The 22,025-nt window shown below is 36.4% G+C and overlaps 1 protein-coding gene and 1 long non-coding RNA gene across 13 annotated transcripts in view; one reads left to right on the plus strand and one right to left on the minus strand.

Annotated features, from left to right (window-relative positions):
• HERC4 (HECT and RLD domain containing E3 ubiquitin protein ligase 4) overlaps positions 1-22,025 on the minus strand; it is a 132,446-nt gene that overhangs the window by 4,379 nt on the left and 106,042 nt on the right. For 9 of the 12 annotated variants that reach the window (XM_064594698.1, XM_064594696.1, XM_045877934.3 and 6 more), the window contains 4 exons: positions 10,587-10,753; positions 9,885-9,951; positions 7,282-7,364; positions 3,408-3,591 (listed from right to left, as the gene is read on the minus strand). In XM_064594698.1, the coding sequence (XP_064450768.1) occupies positions 3,408-3,591; positions 7,282-7,364; positions 9,885-9,951; positions 10,587-10,753 (501 nt within the window). Of the gene's footprint in view, positions 1-3,407; positions 3,592-7,281; positions 7,365-9,125; positions 9,396-9,884; positions 9,952-10,586; positions 10,754-22,025 lie in introns of those variants that run through there. The other 3 variants (XR_010412451.1, XR_010412452.1, XM_064594699.1) reach the window with 3 other exon arrangements.
• On the plus strand, positions 7,826-10,217 carry LOC135364763 (uncharacterized). The gene is made up of 3 exons (XR_010412455.1): positions 7,826-8,324; positions 9,210-9,243; positions 10,090-10,217. It is a non-coding gene; the product is annotated as an uncharacterized LOC135364763 (long non-coding RNA).

A 22,025-nucleotide genomic window follows, 5' to 3' on the forward strand; every position in this document is an offset into this window, starting at 1 on the left:
GCAATCAATTAACGGATTAATGGGTATGAATTATAGTCTGTGAGCATGTTAGTGGGGAATGAAAGGAGAATGGCTGAAGTTTTTTCTTTTTTTGCCTTTTTAAAAAAAACCTCTAAATGGTTCTGGGGAAATGTGTACACAGTCCTGATGAAAGAAAGAGCATTTAAAGTCACAAATCGTAATCACTGAAATTATAATGAATCACATATACAATGGAAGAAACCAAAGTATACTAAGTACACTAAAATATACTAAACCACCATCTTACTAAATGAGTATTTCTATCAATTTTATCTTCAAGCGAGGTTTTAAGTACTTACGGAGTGCTCTTCTAGGCTCTGGGAATATAGCAGTGAACAAAGAGACAAAAATCCTGCCTTCATGGTGCTTACATTGTAGTGGGGGGAAGAAGCAACAGACAGTGACGACAATTAAAATTGTAAAATTTATATTAAGTCAAATTCAAAGAGAAAATAAAGCAGGGAAGGGAGACAGGGTATGAGTGTGGGGGTGTGTGTGTGAACACTCAGTTTTAGATGTTAGCCAGTAAACGTCTCTGAGAAGGTATAAAGACATAAAAGGAAGTAAGGGCAAGAACCCTTTTGGAATTACCAGGTGAAAAGAGCTCCAGGCATAGGGAATAGGAAATAGAAAGGCCCCAAGACTGGCTCAGCAAAGAGGCCATTAAGGCTGAAGTAGTGTTAAGTGAGAAGAAGAATGATAGGAGGCAAAAGGGACAAATTGTGTAGGATGTAAAGTGTGATGAGAGGCCATTGTATCATTTTCATTTTAGGGTGACTGGAGGTGGAATCCATTTCCACTGAGGTCTCCTTAAGGACAGTGCAGCTTTCCTCTCTTTAGCAGATCAATTTAACCAAAAAAAGAAATCTCCAATCTCCTTCCTGGAGGATTTAAGCTTGCCTATCAGCTTTCCTCAGTTATTCCTGGTTTCCCAGATTCTGTGGCTTTCCCTAGAGCTGTCTTTTGTTGGGTAAGACAGAGAACCTGAGGAGTCTAACAATTCCTTAAATTAGCTGTGAAGTAATTCTATTGCTTTTAGCCTAACCATGCATCCTGCTACCACAGTAACATGATGTACCAATTCCTGAGCCTTTAGAAATTCTAGGGTGTGAAATGGGTTGCCTCTTAAAAACCCTATTCCTCAGGAGGCTTAGAATTCCACTTTCTTTGCTCTAGTCACTCATCAACTCATCCATCCATGTATTTTCTGTCTTCCAAAACTATTTTTTTCCCTTGTTATGGTATTTTTACGTTTTCTCTGTGTATTCCTATTTTTATTCCTTTATTGTCATTCTAGTGAGATTTTGGAAAGGAGCAGAGATAAATGTGTATATTCTAGTGTGTTTAACTAGAAGTCCTAATTGTTTTTAAATTAAAAAATGTATTCCCTGAATTATTACACAGTAAAATTGGCTTTTTCTGGTGTGTATATAGTTCTGTGAGTTTTAAGCACATGTAACGACTCGTGTACCTACCACCACAATCAGGATACTAAACACTTCCATCACCCCAAAGAACTCTCTTGTGCTACCCTCTCCCATCACATACTCCCTCTACCCCTAGCCCCAGTTCACCATAGTTTTGTCTTTTCAAAAATGTCCTATACATGGAATCATACAATATATAATCCTTTGAGACTGGCTTCTTCACGCTCCATAAGGACTCTGAGTCATCCCAGCCACTGCACATATCAGGAGTGTATCCCTTTTTATTGCTCAGTAGTATTCTACTGTATGGATATACCCTAGTTTGGTTTATCCATTTACCCACTGAAGCACATCTGGGTTGTTCCCAGTTTTTGACATGTTTGCAGATTTTTAAAAACACAATTAGGAAAGACTGTGGTAAAATACCTCTAACAAAGTTTACCATCTTAACCCTTTTTAAGTGTACAGTTTGGTGGCATTAAGTACATTCACACTGTTATGCAACCGCCACTACCATTCATCTCCAGAACTCTTCCTTTGGCTAAACCAAAACTCCATACCCATTAAAACAATAATGCCCCATACCCCCTTGTTTACAGATTTTTGTGTGAACATAACTTAATACCTTAGAGTGGAACTGCTAGCTCATGTAGTAAGTGAGTATTTAACTTTTAAGAAAATGCCAAACTGTTTCCAAAGTGGCCATACCACTGTATTTCCACCAGCAGTGTATCAAAGTTCCCAATGCTTTGTATCTTTGTGAGACTTACTGTATTTTGTAATGTTAACTAACTTAATAGGTGCTGTTATGTATCAAACTTTTATTTATTTGTTTATTTATTTGAGAGAGTAAGGGAGAGAGAGCGAGCACAGGAGCAGGGCGAGAGGGAGAGAGAGTGGGAGAAGCAGACTCCCTGCTCAGCAGGGAGCTCAACGTGGGGCTCGATCCCAGGACCCCAGGATCATGACCCAAGCCGAAAGCAGTTGCCTAACCGACTGAGCCACCGAGGCGCCCCTGTATCAAACTCTTTATGCAAAAATTGTATCAGAGGTCTTCTAGATTACAAAGATGGAAAAACTTATTTTTGTGTGTTAAATTTTTTAAAATTAACATATAATGTATTGTTTGCTTCAGGGGTACAGAACAAAGATGGAAAAACTTATAAGTCAAACTTATATACATCTTTCTCAAAGCTGATCTAACCTAGCACTTTTTTTTTTTCTTCTAAGATTTTATTTATTTATTTGACAGAGAGAGACATAGCGAGAGAGGGAACACAAGCAGAGGGACTGGTAGAGGGAGAAGCAGGCTTCCCGCGGAGTAGGGTGCCTGATGTGGGGCCTGATCCCAGGACTCTGGGATCATGACCTGAGCCGAAGGCAGACACTTAATGACTGAGCCACCCAGGCGCCCCTAATCTAGCACTTTTTATTCAATGTTTATCTGAGGAAATATCTGAGAATTCTTTGTATAGAGAAGGAAAAGGAAAAAGTAGTTTAAAAATTCCCAATCTTCTTCCTAAAAATCCCTTTACTGGCTAAGGCACTAGTGATGAAGATCATGAATATTATTTACTCTCTGCTAAAAAATTTAACATTGAGAGTAATCAGAAAAAAAGAAACAATGATCTTATGCAATGTGAGTGCTTTTCATAATGGTTTTCCTATGATTGGGCAGAATGAAAACTCAGTTTTAGCTGGGACTTCTATCTGACCTCTGTCATAAATGACATAATTTTTCATACGAAAGCTATCACTACCACAAATACAAAAATGCTATCTAACTCATATACAACTAAAATTCATTCATTGTGGAGTAAGAAGGGTACAGTGTTTTCCTGTAAATAGGACAGTAATAGTGTAAAATGGAAAACAGTGAGAGGGCAATTTTTCCATCAATAAACCATATTTTCCTTTGCCTTTCCATTAAAACAATTTCATAGATTTGTTTTCCCCTACCTTTTCCAGTTCCTTCCAATCATAATTTGTATTTCCAATAACCATTGCTTGTAGTTCATTTGGCTGGAAGAGTTGAAGGACCTTTCCTCCACAGACCTTATGAAAGCCCTCATGAAAAGCATCAAACAAGGAAGCCACTGATTTATTGAATATGTAATCCACATAAGCATCAACAAACTCTTGCCTAGAAATGAAAAGGCACACATGGCACAGAATATAAAAATCTTTTTTTTATGGAGAATAGATACGTAGTTAAAAGTTTGAGTGCTCCTGTACTTTTTGTTACTTATCTTTAAAACTGAGAAAGTATGACTAGGATTCTAAGGGGACAAAGTCTTTAACAAGAAGTTTATTATTCTTTCTATACAAAAATCCAGTATTATCTAGGAGGCATGTAGACTTAATTTATCATTCACAGCCCAATGTAAATGAAGCTATTCCAAAGTGAAACGTCATTTCCTAATGCGTCATTTCCTAATGGGAAGAATGACGACACAAATGTCTATCAAAATAATTTTTCAATACTCACAAACTATTGAGATGTATATGCACCACTCCACATGTATCCCTAAAGAGAGTCATCTGTTAAAAATATCAGGTGATAAAAAAATGAGAGCTTTGGGATTCAGACTATTAGACAAACAACAGTCTGTTTTTCCTCGGGTTTCAAGGGATCTGAAAACAAAATTTATTTTTTAATTTTTTTTTAAGTAGGCTCTATGCCTAATGTGGGGCTTGAACTCATGACCCTAAGATTAAGAGTCACATGTTCTATCGACTTAGCAAGCCAGGTGTCCCAACAAAATTTATTTTAAAAACTAAATACCTGAAAGGTTTATTAAGCACTGGATAATCATTAAATATTACAAGTACAGTTTTCTTTTCAAAAGTATGTGTGTATACACATATGTACCCATACACACACAAACACTTCTGATGCTTTTTCCTGCCTGTTATCACTATGATAGAAAAGGAAACTATAAAAGAAAAAGGCCCTTTACCCAGTAATCCAGTAATTGCACTACAGTTTTATTCAATTTGTTCTGTTAGCCACAAATATTTTATGCAGCTATCTAGTCAAACAAATAATGAGAATGGGTACCAGAGGATTTCAATACTTTATATTCCTGTCTTCCAAATTAAAAAGGATAATTCTACAAATGGGAATATTGGCAAATTCAGTTATCTACAGATAATCATCTTAGCAAATTATGAAATAATTCCAAAGTGAATTTACAAAGAGGAAAAAAAAAAAGGTTAAAGGAGACCATTGTAAAATTGGGCAGGCCTAAGGAAAAATCAGTAGCATATACTATTAGATTCTGATGAAAAGAAGCAGGTAATTTTGTAATGGCATAATTTTATAATTAATCTAATTGGAAAGTGAAATTTATCTGTACTAGTTAAGTGCCTTAAACACAAAAGGCTAAATTATTTTATGGGCTAACATTTTTATCTTCAACACTTTCATTATCTAACTAGGATTGGTAATACAAAGATAAAAATTCTTTATTTCTAAACTAGATAAAAAACTAGAGACTTTAAAAGCAGGAAAAAAAACCTTTCTAAATCAGTTTTTCAAAACCAAGATTTTTTTTTAAAAGAAAGGATAGTTAGAAAGACCTAAATTTTTTCACATTATTTTAAAAACAGCTTTATTTTTATCAAAGGAAGACATATGTACAGTTTAAAATGTCAGATAGTAATACTAACAGCCAACATTTACTGAGCACGTAACATGTGCTAGGTACTATTCTAAGCATCTTAGAATTATTGCCTCATTTAATCCTCAAAATAGCCCCATGAAACAGGTACAATTTACCATCCCATTTTACAGAAGAGGAGACTGAGGCATGGACACATTCCTACAGTTACACAGCTTCTAAGTAGCGGAACTAAGATAATAACCATTTGGATAAAGTCCCTGGCAACAGCCAATAAGCTAGCTCTACACAGTAGAGAACGAAGCAGTTCTGTCTTGCACCTTTAGAAATTCCAGATATTCGAAGGAAAATTCTTAACTTTTTGCTATTCCTTCTGATATTTACCTTCAAACTTCAATAACCTAATTATATTGTTATTCCTTAATTTTCAGTTTAAAATATAATCTAATGAACTGATTATCTATTGTGGAAGATAAGGATTTACCTTTTATTTAGTTGCCCCATTCTCATTTTGTCTCCCCAAAACCTTCCATTATAACAATTTTGGTTCACTATTCACTAAAGTTAACATTTTTATGATTATAAATAGTATTCAGAATTAAGCTAGAATATTTTATGGTTACCTGCCTTTTCTTAAAAAGAACTTCTGCAGTCAATTGTTTCCCTAATTTGCTACTTCATCCCTAACTTCAACAGAAATGTCAATCTCCTTTAGACTCATTCAACTCTAGGGAGCATCATTTGTATTCCATCCTCTTGATTTCACCCACTTTGGTTGCTCTTCCTAAACCTACACACTGCTGTTCCTGCAGAAGGAATTCTCTTTGCCTCTCTTCTATATTGGGTCCTATTTTTCTGGATCCTGTCTTTCTCTTACTTGGTTTAATTCCTTGTCTGGTAGAACACATCTTCCCGTAACTTCCTGAGAAAACTGCACTGGAAGTAGATTTCTCTGAGACTCTGGATGCATGAAGATGTTTTTATATACGCTCACATACTTGATAGTCTTGATACAGAATTTGAAGTTTAAAAAATAATCTTTTCCCAGAATTTTGATCTCCTAGCTTCAGTGTCATTCTTTAGAAATTTGATGTTATTCTGATTCTTAATTCTTTGTATATAGCATGCTTTTTTTTCTTTTTCCTGGAAGGTTTTAGGATCCTTTTTTTCCCCTGGGATTTTAAAATTCTATTTTGCCTTGGTAGGTCTTTTTTTTTTTTCCTCTCACTTTCCATGCTTTCAATTTTAAGGCATATCTTTTAAGGCCTGTCATTCAATTCTGTAAAGTTTTTTGGTACCACTTCTTTGACAAATTTCTTTCAGTGAATTTTTTTTTCAATTTTTAATTGAATTTTTGATTTTTAAGTGAATAATTTTTAGTCCATATAGATGAATACTGATTACAGTTTCTTTTGAAGTTTTGTTCTTCATCCTGCATTGTTTCTCTTTCCTTGACATTCTTTTCAACTGTTTTGAAGGGCTATCAATCTTTGGCTATCCATTCATATTTAAAAGTGAGACAGTGTATCCAAAGAATCCTCCAAAATACAGTACCAAGGCGGGGTGGTTGTAGACTCAATCCACTTGTTTTCAGTTCTGCCTCTTACCCCCCTGGCTGTGTCTATCTATACTCAAATCCAAAGTCCTCTTCGAAGCCTCCCACCCCACCCCCAGGATATCCAAAGCCCTTTAGTTCAATCTCCCCAGAAGATAAATTTCTGATCATCTGCCCAGGCTACTGTGCTAATTAAAATGGGTGTCTAACTGCTTTTTATAACAGCAATCTTTCTGTTTCCAGCATTCCCCTGAACTCCATACACTTTCTAACATTTTTTATTCTCAATGCCCAAGACTTTGTGCTGCAATATAAACTGGCTGCCAGGATTCTTGGCTCCTCCCAGTCCATCTTATATTGCAGCTTTCTCTGGTTGGCTGAAGTTAGTTACCCCTGTTTTCTAGCTTCCAAAAATGAGTTTGCTGTTGTCCCCTCTACCTTCTCTTTGTTTTGCTTGTTTATGATCTTTTTATCCCAAACTTTAGTAATATCTTAAAGGGATTTCAGAAGCAAAAGGCAGTTACTTCCTTACTAACCATTCAAAAAGTAAGTTTTATCTGAGTAAAAACTTAAGGTTGTGACAAGTTTCTATATACAGAAGAAAAATGCCTACGGAATCTTATTACTACCACTGATGCTGCTATAATTCACTTACCGATTTTGTTTGTTAACAGCTGTGTCTGCACCATTTAGAACCAGCTCTTTCACTTCTGTTGCACCAAAGTTTTCAACTGTGATCTATTAATTTAAATTTTTAAAAAAAGTCAATGTCAGACTCAAAACTTACTAGATTTTAATAACCTATTATTATATTCTATCTTTCCCTCATTAAATATAAGAATAAAGTTGAGGTAAAATTCTGTTACTACCATAAGCTTATTTGTGAATTCTGCATAAAGCCACAACTAGAAATTTTCATCCTCTGTAGTAGTTTGAAATCCTACCGTGACTAGTTAATTACAAATTACCAAGTGTTTGGTTAGTTAAGAACAGGAAACTGAGTACTTATTATGTGTAAAACTTTTTTAGAACAATCACTACAGGAGTAAAATATTAGAAAGGATGTTTTCCTTGTACACGTGACAGAATCTAAGTGTCAAAATGTATGCAGCCCAGACCAGCTATGCATTCTTCTCACATTGACAGCTACTACTACTGTATTCCTAATATCTGCCTTGTTTGCATTCTTGATCACAGGTGATTTTTCCAGTATTAATTGGATCCAGCTATTAATTGGATTTATAAAGACAGTCAATTATTTCTAAACTTTTTATTTCCCTTACAGTAAGTCTGCTAATTTTCCTATTGATATTAACAATCCCACATCTGTATCTTTTTCTAGTCCCTCTTTTTGGAATATTATTCTCTTCTATTAGAACATTTTCTTTTAGTACCTGCTATCTAGAAAATACTGTGGTGGCAGTGGGATGATAAGAGATGAATAAAACCCTGCTGTGGAGTTTACTATCTAGTTAAAGAGGAGAAATGTGTTATGTAAACAACTTCTTATAATAAAATAAATGCTATAATAGAGACATGAACAAAACGCTATCAGACCACAGAAGAACACTCACTTCTAAGTGGAGGAAATATGAAAGACCTCAAGGAAGAAATGTCATTTGAAAAGCACCTAGAAGGATGAGTAGGCTCTCAAAAGACTGAGACGGGACAGGATTTCTGACTGAGCACAGAGATTGGGTAAGATAGATATGAGAGTAAATACCAAGTTCTGAAAATGTATGGCCCTAAAAAACAGAAAGATAAGGTATGTGAGAGAATACTGTGTGACATGATAAAACTTGATATGAATGGAGGGATACAATGTAAGTTAGAAAGTCATATTACAAATGTTTTTGAAGGCCGTTATTGATCTATTGCTATGCAAGCAATAAAGAGCCACTAAAAATTTCTGTGAAAGAAATGGCAGTGGGAAGGAATGTTTAAATTCCCATAGTTCTTGAATATACTAACCATTCACAAACTTGGTGATTGATAAGTCAGAAATTATATTGTTTGGAACCCAATGTTTCAGTCCATTGAGATAATCAATAAAGATTCAAAGATACTGCTATAAGTGAAAGTGAATTGAAGAATTAAACCATTGGAAAACCAACCATTCAGTTGAAATGGGGAACTAAAAATTTCATAGTAAATAGAGAAAGCCCAAGGAGGACCTTTTTTCTTGAAAAAAAAAAAAAAAAAGTGTTAAGTTCATTTATTTCATCTTAAATCTACCAAATTTTCTTACAATTGTACTATGTGCCAATTCTTAAAATGATAAAAAAATGGATAAACTTTTTTGATGGGGGCACATAGTATATTTTGGCAAATTGTGGGATAGCAGAATATGGTTATTTGTCAGATCTGACCTCAAGATCATAAAGAGGACTCTTGGAGGGGGGGAGGGGGGAGGGATGGACAAACAAATACACAATGTTTTTAAAACGAAAAGAAAAAGACAGAAAACCGAAGGTTTTACCATTTTCCCAAGAGATTAATTTATAATATTCAAATCATTCCATTCTGAAGTGCCTTCTCATAATCCTTGCTGATTTTCTCTTGTCAACTGTCTACTTCTGCCAGGTCCTCGTTTGTCAATGGTTTTGCATTTGGATGGGTAAGTTATTCAACATCCCTTTCACTGAATTAACAAAATTCTGTATCTTTGACAAGATTTGCAATTTCATTTTCCAAATAACATTCCAACATATTTGCATTTTCACTGTGGTACGTCATTTCCAAAGTAAGATAAATGGGCAAGGACAAATACTAGTGTGAAGCAGAAAGGGATGTCTGAGTAGGAATTAATCTTTTAAGTGGTAAGTTCATTACTGAATATTCTAATGTACAATAACCTTTGCTTCTCTAAACATTCTTGTAATTTCAGACTCAAAAATGAATACTTGAATAAAGAGGTCCTCTTGCATTTATAAAGGATCTTTAGCATAATGACAGAGCACTAGGCTCTGAAGTCACAGGCCTGGGTATAAATATTATTATTGACATGTAATGATTGTTTTCAGTTTTCTTCATCTGTAAAATTAGGATAATAATACTAATCTCATAGGACTGTTATGAGGATTAAATGAAGTAATGTACGTACTGTGACTAGCATATAGTTAATGCTCAATAAATGTTAGCTAAAGGGTTAAGAATTCCACTCATCAAAATAAAAAAAAACAACCCCAAAGCCATAAGGCACAGCTGTTAAATAAAAGGGATGATGAATAATCAGGCTATTCTGTCTTTCCATCTTACCGTAAAATTAAGACAAAATGTTTCCTCAACATCATCTTCTGGATAATCCAGTAACTGTTGCATGCTTCTGCAAAACAATATGCATGTTTCTTTGAGGTAAAACATTATTGGGTATTTTGACTATTTTAGTTATGAATAAATATATATTTCTCATTCATTCTTGATAAAATCTTTTTATTAATCTATACTTTTATATTTGTTTCAGAATGCTAGATATACGGTGGCTAGCGAATGAACAATTCTGAAGAAAAAAAAATCACTCTAAGGTTTTTATCTCTTCTTCTGAATACAAAGGCCATATATCTACCTATTTTCAACATTTGTTCTTATTTATATACAATTTCTATTCCATTTTATGTAATAAATAAAAAGAAACTTTACATATTCCAGCTAGGAATGAAGGTAATCAGAAGTCCAAATAAATCATTTAACTACTCTCAGGAAACATTACCTTCCTAAGTTTATTATCTGATATTTGCAAAATATTGTTAAATTACTAAAAATTTAGCAAATGGTTGTATACATATAAGTCTTTCAGTAGAAAATTCTGGATCTGGGTAACATGAAGAGTTCTCCAATATCAGAAGGGCTTTTGTTTATTTTAGAAATTCAACAAGAACAAAACAGAATTATTCCTAAAAGGAAAGCTTTCTGTACATTTCCCATTCCCTATTAAAACCCTTGTCACTTTTTGTTACTAACCTTCCAACATCAGGTACTAGTTCCTTCAAATCATCCAAGGATGGCTTCTTTTTTAGCAGTTTTTTATACAAAGCCAAAGGAAAGTGGAGGTCCACAATAGTAAAATTATAAATTGCTAATCCACAGATAACACCAATCAAATGGAATAAATCACTGTCTTCAAATGTCTAAAATAACAGAAAAAAAAGTAAAGACGTCTTCTCCCAAGTTTTAAAATAATAAATTTTTCTGATGACAAAAACACATACTTGTAGTAAAAAATTCTGAACATACAGAAATAAGTAATGAAAAAGCTCATTCTCTCTCTCTCTTTTAAAAGATTTTCTTTATTTATTTGACAGAGACAGAGATAGCGAGAGCGGGAACGCAAGCAGAGGGAGTGGGAGAGGGAGAAGCAGGCTTCCCCCCAAGGAGGGAGCCCGATGTGGGACTCGATTCCAGGACCCTGGGATCATGACCTGAGCTGAAGGCAGACACTTAACAACTGAGCCACCCAGGTGCCCCGAAAAAGCTCATTCTTACTCACATCTCCCTGGGATAGTATCACTATTAGTATTTCTGCACATTTCCATCCAATATATTTTCTAAGACAAAATAAAGACCTAGCTAAGATCAGACTAAATGTATAACTTCACAATTAGCTTTTTTCCCAGAAATATAAGCATTTCCACATCACTAAGCACTAAATTAATAAGTGAAATGACTATTAGAACATTTAATCTGATTTAAATAATTGTACACATTCAAAATTTGGAAAACAAAAAGCATAAAGAAAATGAATAAATGCCTGTAATCCGATCACTCAGAAACAAGGATTTAAAAATATTTTTATATATTTGCAACCACTATAAGTTCAAAAAAATAATTTAAAAACATAGTTAAGGTTTTCTTTTGTCTAATCACAAGTATTTTCTTATATCATTAAATATTCTTCTAGAACATGATTTTTATTTATGTAATTTTATTTTATTATTTTTTAAAGTAGGCTCCACAGTGAAGCTTGAACTCATGACCCTGAGATCAAGACCTGAGTGAGATCAAGAGTTGGACGCTCAACTGAGTCACCCGGCAGCCTCAGAGAACATGATTTTAATGGTTGCATATCACTCTTATAAAAGTACCAAGGCCTGCTAAATTAGCTATTTTACTATAGTTGGACATTTAGATTAAGTCACTGAAAACAATGCTTATTTCCCCCTATCTTTAAAGAAGCAATATATGGTCACAGAAAATTCAGTGAGCATGACAGTTAAAAGAAAAACATTTTTTTATCAGATTTGGGGCTCCAGACTTAGTTCTTTCACTATCTAGCCTCAGTATGTTCAAAGATAAAAATATATTTATCTCATAAGGTTGTTTTGAGGATGAAATGGGATTAATGTATGTAAAATACTTTTAGCCCAGTTCCTGCAGCACATGGTAAAGGCACAATAAATGATGGTTATTCCAACTAGCTAGTAATATTCAAAATAAGTAAGATGGTATCATTTCTGCACATATATATATATATAAAGATTTTTTGAGAGAGAGTGAGCACACACAAGTGGGTGCATGTGTGAGCAGGGTGGGGGGAGGGGTAGAGGCAGAGGGAGAGAATCACAAGCAGACTCAGCACTGAGCATGGACCCCCAAGTTGGGCTGGATCCCACAATCCTGAGATCATGACCTGAGTCATAACCAAGAGTCGGATGCTTAACTGACTAAGCCACCCAGGCGCCCCATCATTTCTACATATATTTTTGTCCATAGTTTGGAAAATCTACTTAGGAGAAATTTTGCTTTGTAAGAAGAATTTTGAAGTCAAATGACAGCTAAGCATATCCCGAAGCTATTTTTGTTCACACCTATTCCAATTTACCCTGACATCTGCAGTCTAGGAAAATGTCTCTTTCCATATTTTCATCTGTAATACACACAAACACACATTTATATCTGAGTTAAAAAATGAAAACTTGGGGCACCTAGGGGGCTCAGTCAGTTAAGCATCTGACTCTTGATTTCAGTTCAAGTCATGATCTCAGGGTTGTGATACTGAGTCCCCCACCGGGCTCCATGCTGGGTGGGGAGCCTGCTTAAGATTCTCTCTCTCCCTTCTGTCCCTTCTCCCCCCGCAAATAAGACAAGAAAATTTGTTTAGTATGTATTTTTGTCTATTAGTGATACTGCAAATTAGGGATTTGTGAATGCCTCTTTGTATTCTTGGCCCATTTACCTTTCAGGGGCCAGTGTTTTCTTTCTTTCTTTCTTTGGTGCAAAAAGATGATTTTATTAAAGCACGGGGACAGGACCCATGGGCAATGAGAGCTGCTGCCGCTAGCATTTTCTTATATATTTATATTTGAATTCTTCATATACCAGGAATTAATATTACCCTATGTCATATTTGTTACATATATCCCAGTCTGCTATATGCTTTTTAATAATCTTACTTTTGTCATGCATAAATGTCACATTTTTTTCCAGTGGTCAAAATTTTTTTTATTTTTTTTAAATTTTTATTTATTTGATAGAGAGACAGTGAGAGAGGGAACACAAGCAGGGGGAGTGAGAGAGGGAGAAGCAGGCTTCCCACTGAGCAGGGAGCCCAATGCAGGGCTCGATCCTAGGACCCTGGGATCATGACCTGAGCCGAAGTCAGACACTTAACGACTGAGCCACCCAGGAGCCCCAATCCCTTTGTTTTAATATATCACCTACTTGAGAATCCAGAGACACTTTGGCTCATCCTTTCCAAAAAAGCAAGGGACTTTTACCACTCATCCTATTTTCAACCCTACTTGAGTACCTCTGACTTTCAGAGTCTTAATGTCTTAACAGCTGAGCTAGCTTAGATACTAGACTTTAAAGGTATTTTCTGGTACTTCCAGTTCCTCAGCCTGAAATACAAATTAGCCTGTTTCTCATTGGCTTTTCTCTTAACAAGCTACTGTTTCAGTTTCTTCTGCTTTACTGAATCAAGTACCAGCCATCTGTCTACTTTTCATATTTTAAAATATTAATATCTCTTTAGTGATATTAAAACAATCCCCTATACTTTTTTTTCTTGTGGGTTTATTATCATTTTTATTCCTTTATTCTCATTTAGAGGGATTTCAGGAGGAAGATAGATTAACACATTATTCAATCTGCCCTATTTAAGAAGGACTTTCTAAACTTAAATGCAGTATAGGACATCACAGAGGAAAAAGATTAATTTGACCACTGGAGGGGTGCCTGGGTGGCTCAGTCTTTAACCATCTGCCTTCAGCTCAGGTCATGATCCCAGGGTCCTGGGATCAAGCCCTGCATTGGGCTCCCTGCTCAGTGGGAAGCCTGCTTCTCCCTCTCCTACTCCCCCTGCTTGCATTCCCTCTCTCGCTGTGTCTCTGTCAAATAAATAAATAAAATGTTAAAAACAAAGAAAACAAAAAAAACCCCACAAAGGGATCAAAGTGTTCAAGGGGATTAAGAGTACAAACTTCCAGTTATAAAATAAATAAGGGATATAAATTGCAGCATACAGAATATAGTCAATAATATTTTAATAACTCTGTACAGTGACAGATGGTAACTACACTTATCACAGTGAGCACTAAGTACTGTATATACATGCTAAATCACTAATGTTACATACCTGAAACTAATGTAATACTGAAGGTCAATTATACTTCAATTAAAAACATAATTTAAAAACTTAAAACATAAAATAAATACAAAAAAACAAGACGATCAAATGAAGGTGTATATAGTTAACAATGAGAATCCTAGCTTCCCTTTCCAGTGTTCAGAACACTACTAGAACACTGGCAGTCAAAGAGTAAAAAAACCCAAAGAGTGAAAAACTATATACGTTGACATTTGACGGTTCCCCCTTGAAATGCCCATACCTAATCACTCTATGAATAAGGACTTTAAATCATAAATGTGTTCGCCCAGGGGCACCTGGGTGGCTCAGTCAATTAAGTGTCTGACTCTTATCTCAGGGTTCTGAGTTCAAGCACTGTGTTGGGTTCCACACTGGACATGGAGCCTACTTGGGAAAAAAAAGAAAAAAAATGTGTATGCCCAAACTAGTAGCTTTTTAGTGTCATATTCTTTTTTTTAAAGATTTTTTATTTATTTATCTGAGAGAGAGAATGGGAGACAGAGAGCATGAGAGGGGAAGGGTCAGAGGGAGAGGCAGACCCCCCGCTGAGCAGGGAGCCCAATGCAGGACTTGATCCCGGGACTCCAGAATCATGACCTGAGCCGAAGGCAGTTGCTTAACCAACTGAGCCACCCAGGCGCCCCAGTGTCATATTCTTAAATGTGAATAAAAAGTCAAGGATCAGAAGAAAAAGATAAAAAAGAAATAAAAGAAACCTGGAGGAATAGTTGGTACTGTGGCGGAGGGGGGAACAAAAAATGTCAAACAACAAAAAAAGTACCCAGTATTCAACAAAAATTTATTAGGCATGCAAAAAAAGAAGAAATATGGCCCATTCATAGGAGAAAAAGAAATCCTATAAATTGTTGAGAAATCCCAGACACTGGATTTTCTAGATGAAGACTTAACCATTTCATTTTACTTATTTATTTATTTTTAAAAAGATTTTACTTATTTATTTGAGAGAGAAGGAGAGAGCACAAGCAGGGGGAGCTGCAGAGGGAGAGGGAGAAGCAGGCTGCCCTCTGATCAGGGAGCCCTGATGTGGGGCTCGATCCCAGGACCCCTGAGATCATGACCTGAGCTGAAGGCAGACACTTAACTGACTGAACCACCCAGGCGCCCCTAAATAAACTGTTTTAAATACGCTCAAATAGCTAAGTAAACCATAGGGGCAGGGGAGTGGGGGGGGGGGAGAGAAAAGAATAATAATGTCTCATCAAATAGAGAATATCAATAAAGAGATAGAAATTATGGAAAAGAAGCAGAAGCTTGTTTATGGAGCTGGGAAGTACAGTAGTAACTGAAACAAAAAACTCACTAGAGGGGTATAAGAGATTTGAGAAGGCAGAAAAAAGAATCCACAAACTTGAAAATAGGTCAGCTGAGATTATCCACTTTGTGGGACAACAGCAAAAAAAAAAGAATGAAGAAATATGATGAGAGCCTATGAGACCTGTGGGATACCATCAGGTATACCATCATACAAGTAGCAGAGTGCCACAAGGAGAGGAGAAAATGAGACAGAAAAAACGTCTGAAGAAATGGTTGAAAACTTTCTAAATTTGATAAAAGACATAAATCTAACACCCAAGCAGCTCAACAAACTCCTACTATGACAAGCCTGAGATCCACATTCACACACATTTTAATCTAAGCATTGAAAGTTAATTATAAAAAGTATTGAAACCAGCAAAAGAGAAGCAACTCATCACATAGACGGGCTCCTCAATGAGACTAACAGTTGATTTCTAATTCAAAACGATGCACGCCAAAAGGCAGTGGGATGACATATTTAAAGGGCTGAAAGAAAAAACTGCCAATCAAGAATTTTACATCTCAGATAAAGAAAAACAGAGAGTTTGTTGCTATTAGACCTTCCTTAAAGAAATGCTAAAGTCCAAAAAGAAGAAGAAGATAGCAGGAAGGGAAGAACGAATGGGGGGAAATCGGAGGGGGAGACGAACCATTAGAGACGATGGACTCTGAAAAACAAACTGAGGGTTCTAGAGGGGAAGGGGGTGGGAGGATGGGTTAGCCTGGTGATGGGTATTGGGGAGGGCACGTTCTGCATGGAGCACTGGGTGTTATACGCAAACAATGAATCATGGAACACTACATCAAAAACTAATGATGTAGGGGCGCCTGGGTGGCTCAGTCATTAAACGTCTGCCTTCGGCTCAGGTCATGATCTCAGGGTCCTGGGATCGAGCCCCGCATCGGGCTCCCTGCTCTGCGGGAAGCCTGCTTCTCCCTCTCCCACTCCTCCTGCTTCTGTTCCCTCTCTCACTGCCTCTCTCTGTCAAATAAATAAATAAAATCTTTAAAAAAACAAAAAACAACTAATGATGTAACGTATGGTGATTAACATAACAAAAAATTTTTAAAAATACAAAAAAAAAGAAATGCTAAAGTCCATCAGCTGAAAGGAAAGGATGCTTTACACAGTAACTCAAAGTCATACAGAGAAATAAAGAACTCTGCTAAAGGTAGCTATACAGGTAAATATAAAAGTTAAAATTACACTATTTTTGATTTGTAATCTTCTCTATATGGTTCAAAACTCAAATGTATAAAATAATTATAAATCTACATTAATGGGCGCACAATGTATAAAGCTGTAAGGTGTGAGAATAATAAAGAAAGGAACAGAGCTGTTCTAGGAGCAGAGTTTCTGTATACTACTGGAGTTGATATTAATTCAAACTAGACTGTTATAAATATAAGGTGTTAATTGTAACCCTCAGAGCAAGAACTAAGGAAATAACAGATCTCTCTCTCTTTCACTCTCTCTCTCTCAAATAAATAAAATCTTTTAAAAAAACCCAGCTTGAAATGTAAATGAATTAAATTCTATAATCAAAAGGCAGAGACTAGCAGGAAGGATTTTTAAAAAACAAACCATTATTCAACGACAGCCGGTCCCTAACTTATGTTTGACATGATTTTCTGATTTTACAGTGGTGCAAAAGTGATAACTATATCAGTAGAAATCGTACTTCAAATTTTAAATGTTGCTCTTTCCCTGGGCTAGCAACATGCAGTAAGATACTCCTGTGATGCTGAGCACAACAGTCAGCCCTGCAATCATGAGGGTAAACAAACAACACACTTAATAATCCCTGTGCTCATACAACCATTTTATTTTTCACTTTCAGTAAAAATTAAGTGTGATATTCAACACTTGGTTCTAAAATAGGCTTAGTGTTAGATGATTTTGCCCAACAGTAGGCTAATATAAGTGTTTTGAGCATTTTTTTTTTTTAATTTTATTTATTTGAGAGAGAGCTACAGCACAAGTTGGGGGGAGGGGCAGAGGCAGAGGGAGAAGCAGACTCCCCACTGAGCAGGGAGCCCAACGCGGGGCTCAATCCCAGGACCCTGGGACCATGACCTGAGCCAAAGGCAGACACTGAACCAGGTGCCCCTGTTCTGAGCATGTTTAATGTAGGCTAGGCTAAGCTATAATGTCCAATAGGTTAGGTGTATTCAATGCATGTTGACCTATAAAATTTCCAACTTACAATGGGTTTACTGGAACATAACCCCACTGTAAGTCTAGGAAGATCTGCATATGCCTATAAACCTCACTCTAAATCCAAAGACACTAGATTGAAAGTGAAAGTTTGAAAAAATAATATACTATGTAAATAATAGCCAAAGAGCTGAGTGGCTATACTACGAGATGAAATAGACTTTAAATCAAAAAGCATCAATTCATGAAGAAGATATATAACATTTACAAACATCTACATACCTAACAATACAGCTTTAAAATATATGAAGTAAAAATGGACACAACTGAAGGGAGAGATACAGTTCTAAAATAATAGTTGGAAGCTTCAATATCCCACTTTCAATAACAGATATAACAATCAGACAGAAGATCAATAAGGAAATAGAGAACTTGAAAAATACTATAAAACAACCAGACCTAACAGATAGCTACAGAACATTCCATTCCACAACAGAATACATGTTCTCAAGTGCACGTGGAACATTTTCCAGGAGAGAGACCATATGTTAGGTCAAAAAATAGGTCTCAATAAATTTAAAAAGACTAAAATCATAAAAAATATATTTTCAGACCACAGTGGAATAAAACTAGAAATCAACAACAGAAGAAATATGGAGACAGGGCGCCTGGTTAGCTCATTTGGTGGAGTGTGCAATTCTTATCTCGGGGTTGTGGGTCTGAGCCTCACGTAGGGTGTAGAGATTACTTAAAAATAAATTCTTAAAAAAAAAAAAAAAGGAAATATGGAGAATTCAAAGATGTGAAAATTAACACATTCCTAAACAACCAATGGGTCAAAGAAGGTATCACAATATAAAAACCTATATGATACAGTGAAATCAGTATTCATAGGGAAATTTATAGTTATAAACATATATATTAAAAAAGAAAAAAACATCTCAAATCAATAACCAAACTTTATATCTTAAGGAACTACAAAATGAAGAGCAAACTAAACCCAATGCTAGTAGTGGGAGATTATCAATGAAGATTAAAGTGGAGATAAATAAAATATAGAATAGAAAAAAAATACATAGAAGCAACAAAACCAAAAGCTGATTCTTTTAAAAGATCAACAAAACTGACAAACCTTTAGTTAGAATGACCAAGAAAAAAAGAAAGACTCACATTACTAAAATCAGGACTGGAAGTGGGGACATTACTATCGTTCTTACAGAAATAAAAAGGACTGTAACAGAATACCATGAACTATATGACAACAAAATAGATAATCTAGATGAAATGAATAAATTCCTATAAACATACAAACTACCAAACTGACACCAGAAGAACTAGAAAATCTAAAAACAAACAAACAAACAAACCCCTAAGACACAACCTATAACAAGAAACTGAATCGCTCATCAAAAAACCTCCAGGGGTGCCTGGGTGGCTCAGTCAGTTAAATGTCTGCCTTTGGGTCATGATTTTGGGGTCCCTCTGCCCCTCCCCCGGCTCATGCTCCCTCTCAAATAAATAAATAAAATCTTTTAAAAACCCCTCAAAATAAAAAACCTTCCAAAAGGGCACCTGGGTAGCTCAGCTGATTAAGCGTCCAACTCTTGGTTTTGGCTCAGGTCACCATCTCAGGGTTGGAGGACAGCCCCATGTGGGTCTCCACGCGCAGTGGGGAGTCAGCTTGGGATTCCCTCTCCTCTCTTTCCACCCCTCCCCCTGCGCATATGCTCTCTTTCTCTGTCTTTCAAGTAAATAAAATCTTACAAAACAAAAACACCCTTCCAACAAAGAAAAGCCTAGGACCAGATCCTACCAAACATTTAAAGAATAAGTAACACCAATTTTTCCTTTTTCAAGAAATGGAAGATGAGGGTACATTTTCTAACTCATCTGTGAGGTCAAACTAACATGACACCAAAGACAGACAAAGGCATCACAAACACCAAAAAGAAAACTACAGACCAGTATCCTTAACAAATAAGGATAGAAAAATCATCAACAGAATACAGGTCAACTAAATGGATTATACACCACGACCAAGTGGGCTTTATCTCAAGAATACAAGGTGGCGGGGTGCCTGGGTGGCTCAGTCGATTAAGCGGCTGCCTTTGGCCCTGCTCGGCAGGAAGCCTGCTTCTCCCTCTCCCTCTGCCTGCTGCTCCCCCTGCTTGTGCTCTGTCAAATAAATAAAATCTTTAAAAAAAAAATTTAAAAAAAGAATACAAGGTGGCTTGACATAAGAAAATGCACCAATGTAATACATCACATTAATGGAATGAAGGAAGGAAAGCACACAATCATCTTGAAGCAGAAAAGGCATCTGAGAAAATCTTACTCTCTTTCATGATAAATATACTCAACAAACTAGACATAGGAGAGAACTTCCTTAACCTGATAAAAGGAATTTATGAAAAATCCACAGCTAACATCCAACTCAGATCAGGAACAAGAAAAGCATGTCCACTCTTACCACTTGTATTTGACAGTGTTTTGACAAAGTTCTAGCCAAGGCAAGTAGGCAAGAAAAAGAAATAAAGGTATTTAAATTGGAGGGAAAGAAGTAAAATTAAATCTATTTCATTTGTGGATGCCATGATCTCATATAAAGAAAATCCTGAAGCATCCACAAAACCACCTATTAGAACTGATAAATGAATTCAGCAAAGTTGCATGATACAAGATCAACATACAAAAAGCAGCTTGATTTCTATGCCCTAGCAATGAACAAACCAAAAATAAAATTTCTGAAAAAGTTCAATTTATGACATCATCAAAAAGAACAAAACGTTTACTCAACACCTTCTCCATCAAATCCTTAATGGCCTTTTTTGAAGAAATGGACAAGCTAACCATAAAATTCATACAAAATTCCAAGAGACCCCTAATAATCAAAACAATCTTGGGTGCCTTCGGCTCAGGTCATTATCCTGGAGTTCCAGGATCAAGTCCCATATCAGGCTCCCTGCTGAGCAGGGAGTCTGCTTCTCCCTCTGCCTCTGCTCCACCCCCTGCTCATTCTCTCTCTCTCTCTCTCAAATAAATAAAAGTCCTGGGATTGAGCCCTGCATCAGGCTCCCTGCTCAGCAGGGGGTCTGCTTCTCCTGCTCCCTCCCCCTACTTGTGCGTGCATTCTCTCTCAATAAATAAATAAAATCGTAAAAAGAAAAAGAAAAAGAATTAGAGGTATCAGTATGATCTTGTGTCTGGAAACCATAAGATGTGTACATAGTTATAGCTCCTAGTTCTTTCTGTCTGCTGAGAATCTGAAAGCAATGACTCCCTGGTAGTAGTGAGTACACTTAGCATCCAGAACACGATTTCTAAATACCATTTCCATCTGAAGAAGTCAGGGCTTTTAAGGAGAAATGGCTATTGCCAGGGCTGGGATAAACACAAGAAGAGCCCGGAACATTTGTTGTACTAAATGTAAAGAATTAAGGAAAAATGGGGACATGTCAAAAGTACACAAAAGAGGAACAAGTTCAACAGGGCTCCCATTGGCCAAATCAAGATATAACTGAAAAGGTCTCACAGAAATCCATGATAAAGCTTGTTAAAACTACCCCTCCCGGGCGCCTGGGTGGCTCAGTTGGTTGGGCGACTGCCTTCAGCTCAGGTCATGATCCCGGATACCCTGAATTGAGTCCCTCACTGGGCTCCCTGCTCAGCAGGGAGTCTGCTTCTCCCTCTGACCCTAACCTCTCTTGTGCTCTCTCACATAAATAAAAGCAAATCTTTAAAAGAAAAAAAAAAAAAGACTGCCCCTCCCCTGGTTTTAAAACATTACCTCTCTGTAGAACTGAATAAAGGCCCACAGAACTCTTTGTGATCCTAGCAGGACAGGCTTCCATCCTATCCATCTGCCACACCATTAACAAACTACCCTAAGAGACCAAGCCAAGGAGGAGACTGTAATTCAGTCAGATTGTCCACCTCCTGGGGTGACTGGGTGGCTCAGTCGGTTGTCTGCCTTTGGCTCAGGTCATGATCCCAGGGTCCTAGGATTGAGCCCCACCATCGGGCTCCCTGCTCAGTGGGGAGTCTGCTTCTCCCTCTGCCCCTCCCCCCCACTTGTGCTCTCTCTCAAATAAATAAAATCTTAAAAAACAAAACAAAACAAAACTCTCCAACCTGTAGAGCTCCCCCTAGACAAAGATGGGATAATATGAGCATCAATAAAGATAATAACTACAATGGACTAAAAACATCAAATATACTTAAATCCATGAATAAATAATAATATTTGAAAACAAAACTAAAAAACAAATTGTCACCACTGAAGTATGCCAATGAACAGATTCATTCTTTTGCAAAATTGGCAACTGAAGAAAGAGAATCC

This window comes from Mirounga angustirostris, unplaced genomic scaffold, assembly GCF_029215605.1.
Source record: "Mirounga angustirostris isolate CCGP_5_RB_7025 unplaced genomic scaffold, mMirAng1.0.hap1 SCAF_6, whole genome shotgun sequence".
NCBI classification, from domain to species: Eukaryota; Metazoa; Chordata; class Mammalia; order Carnivora; family Phocidae; genus Mirounga; species Mirounga angustirostris.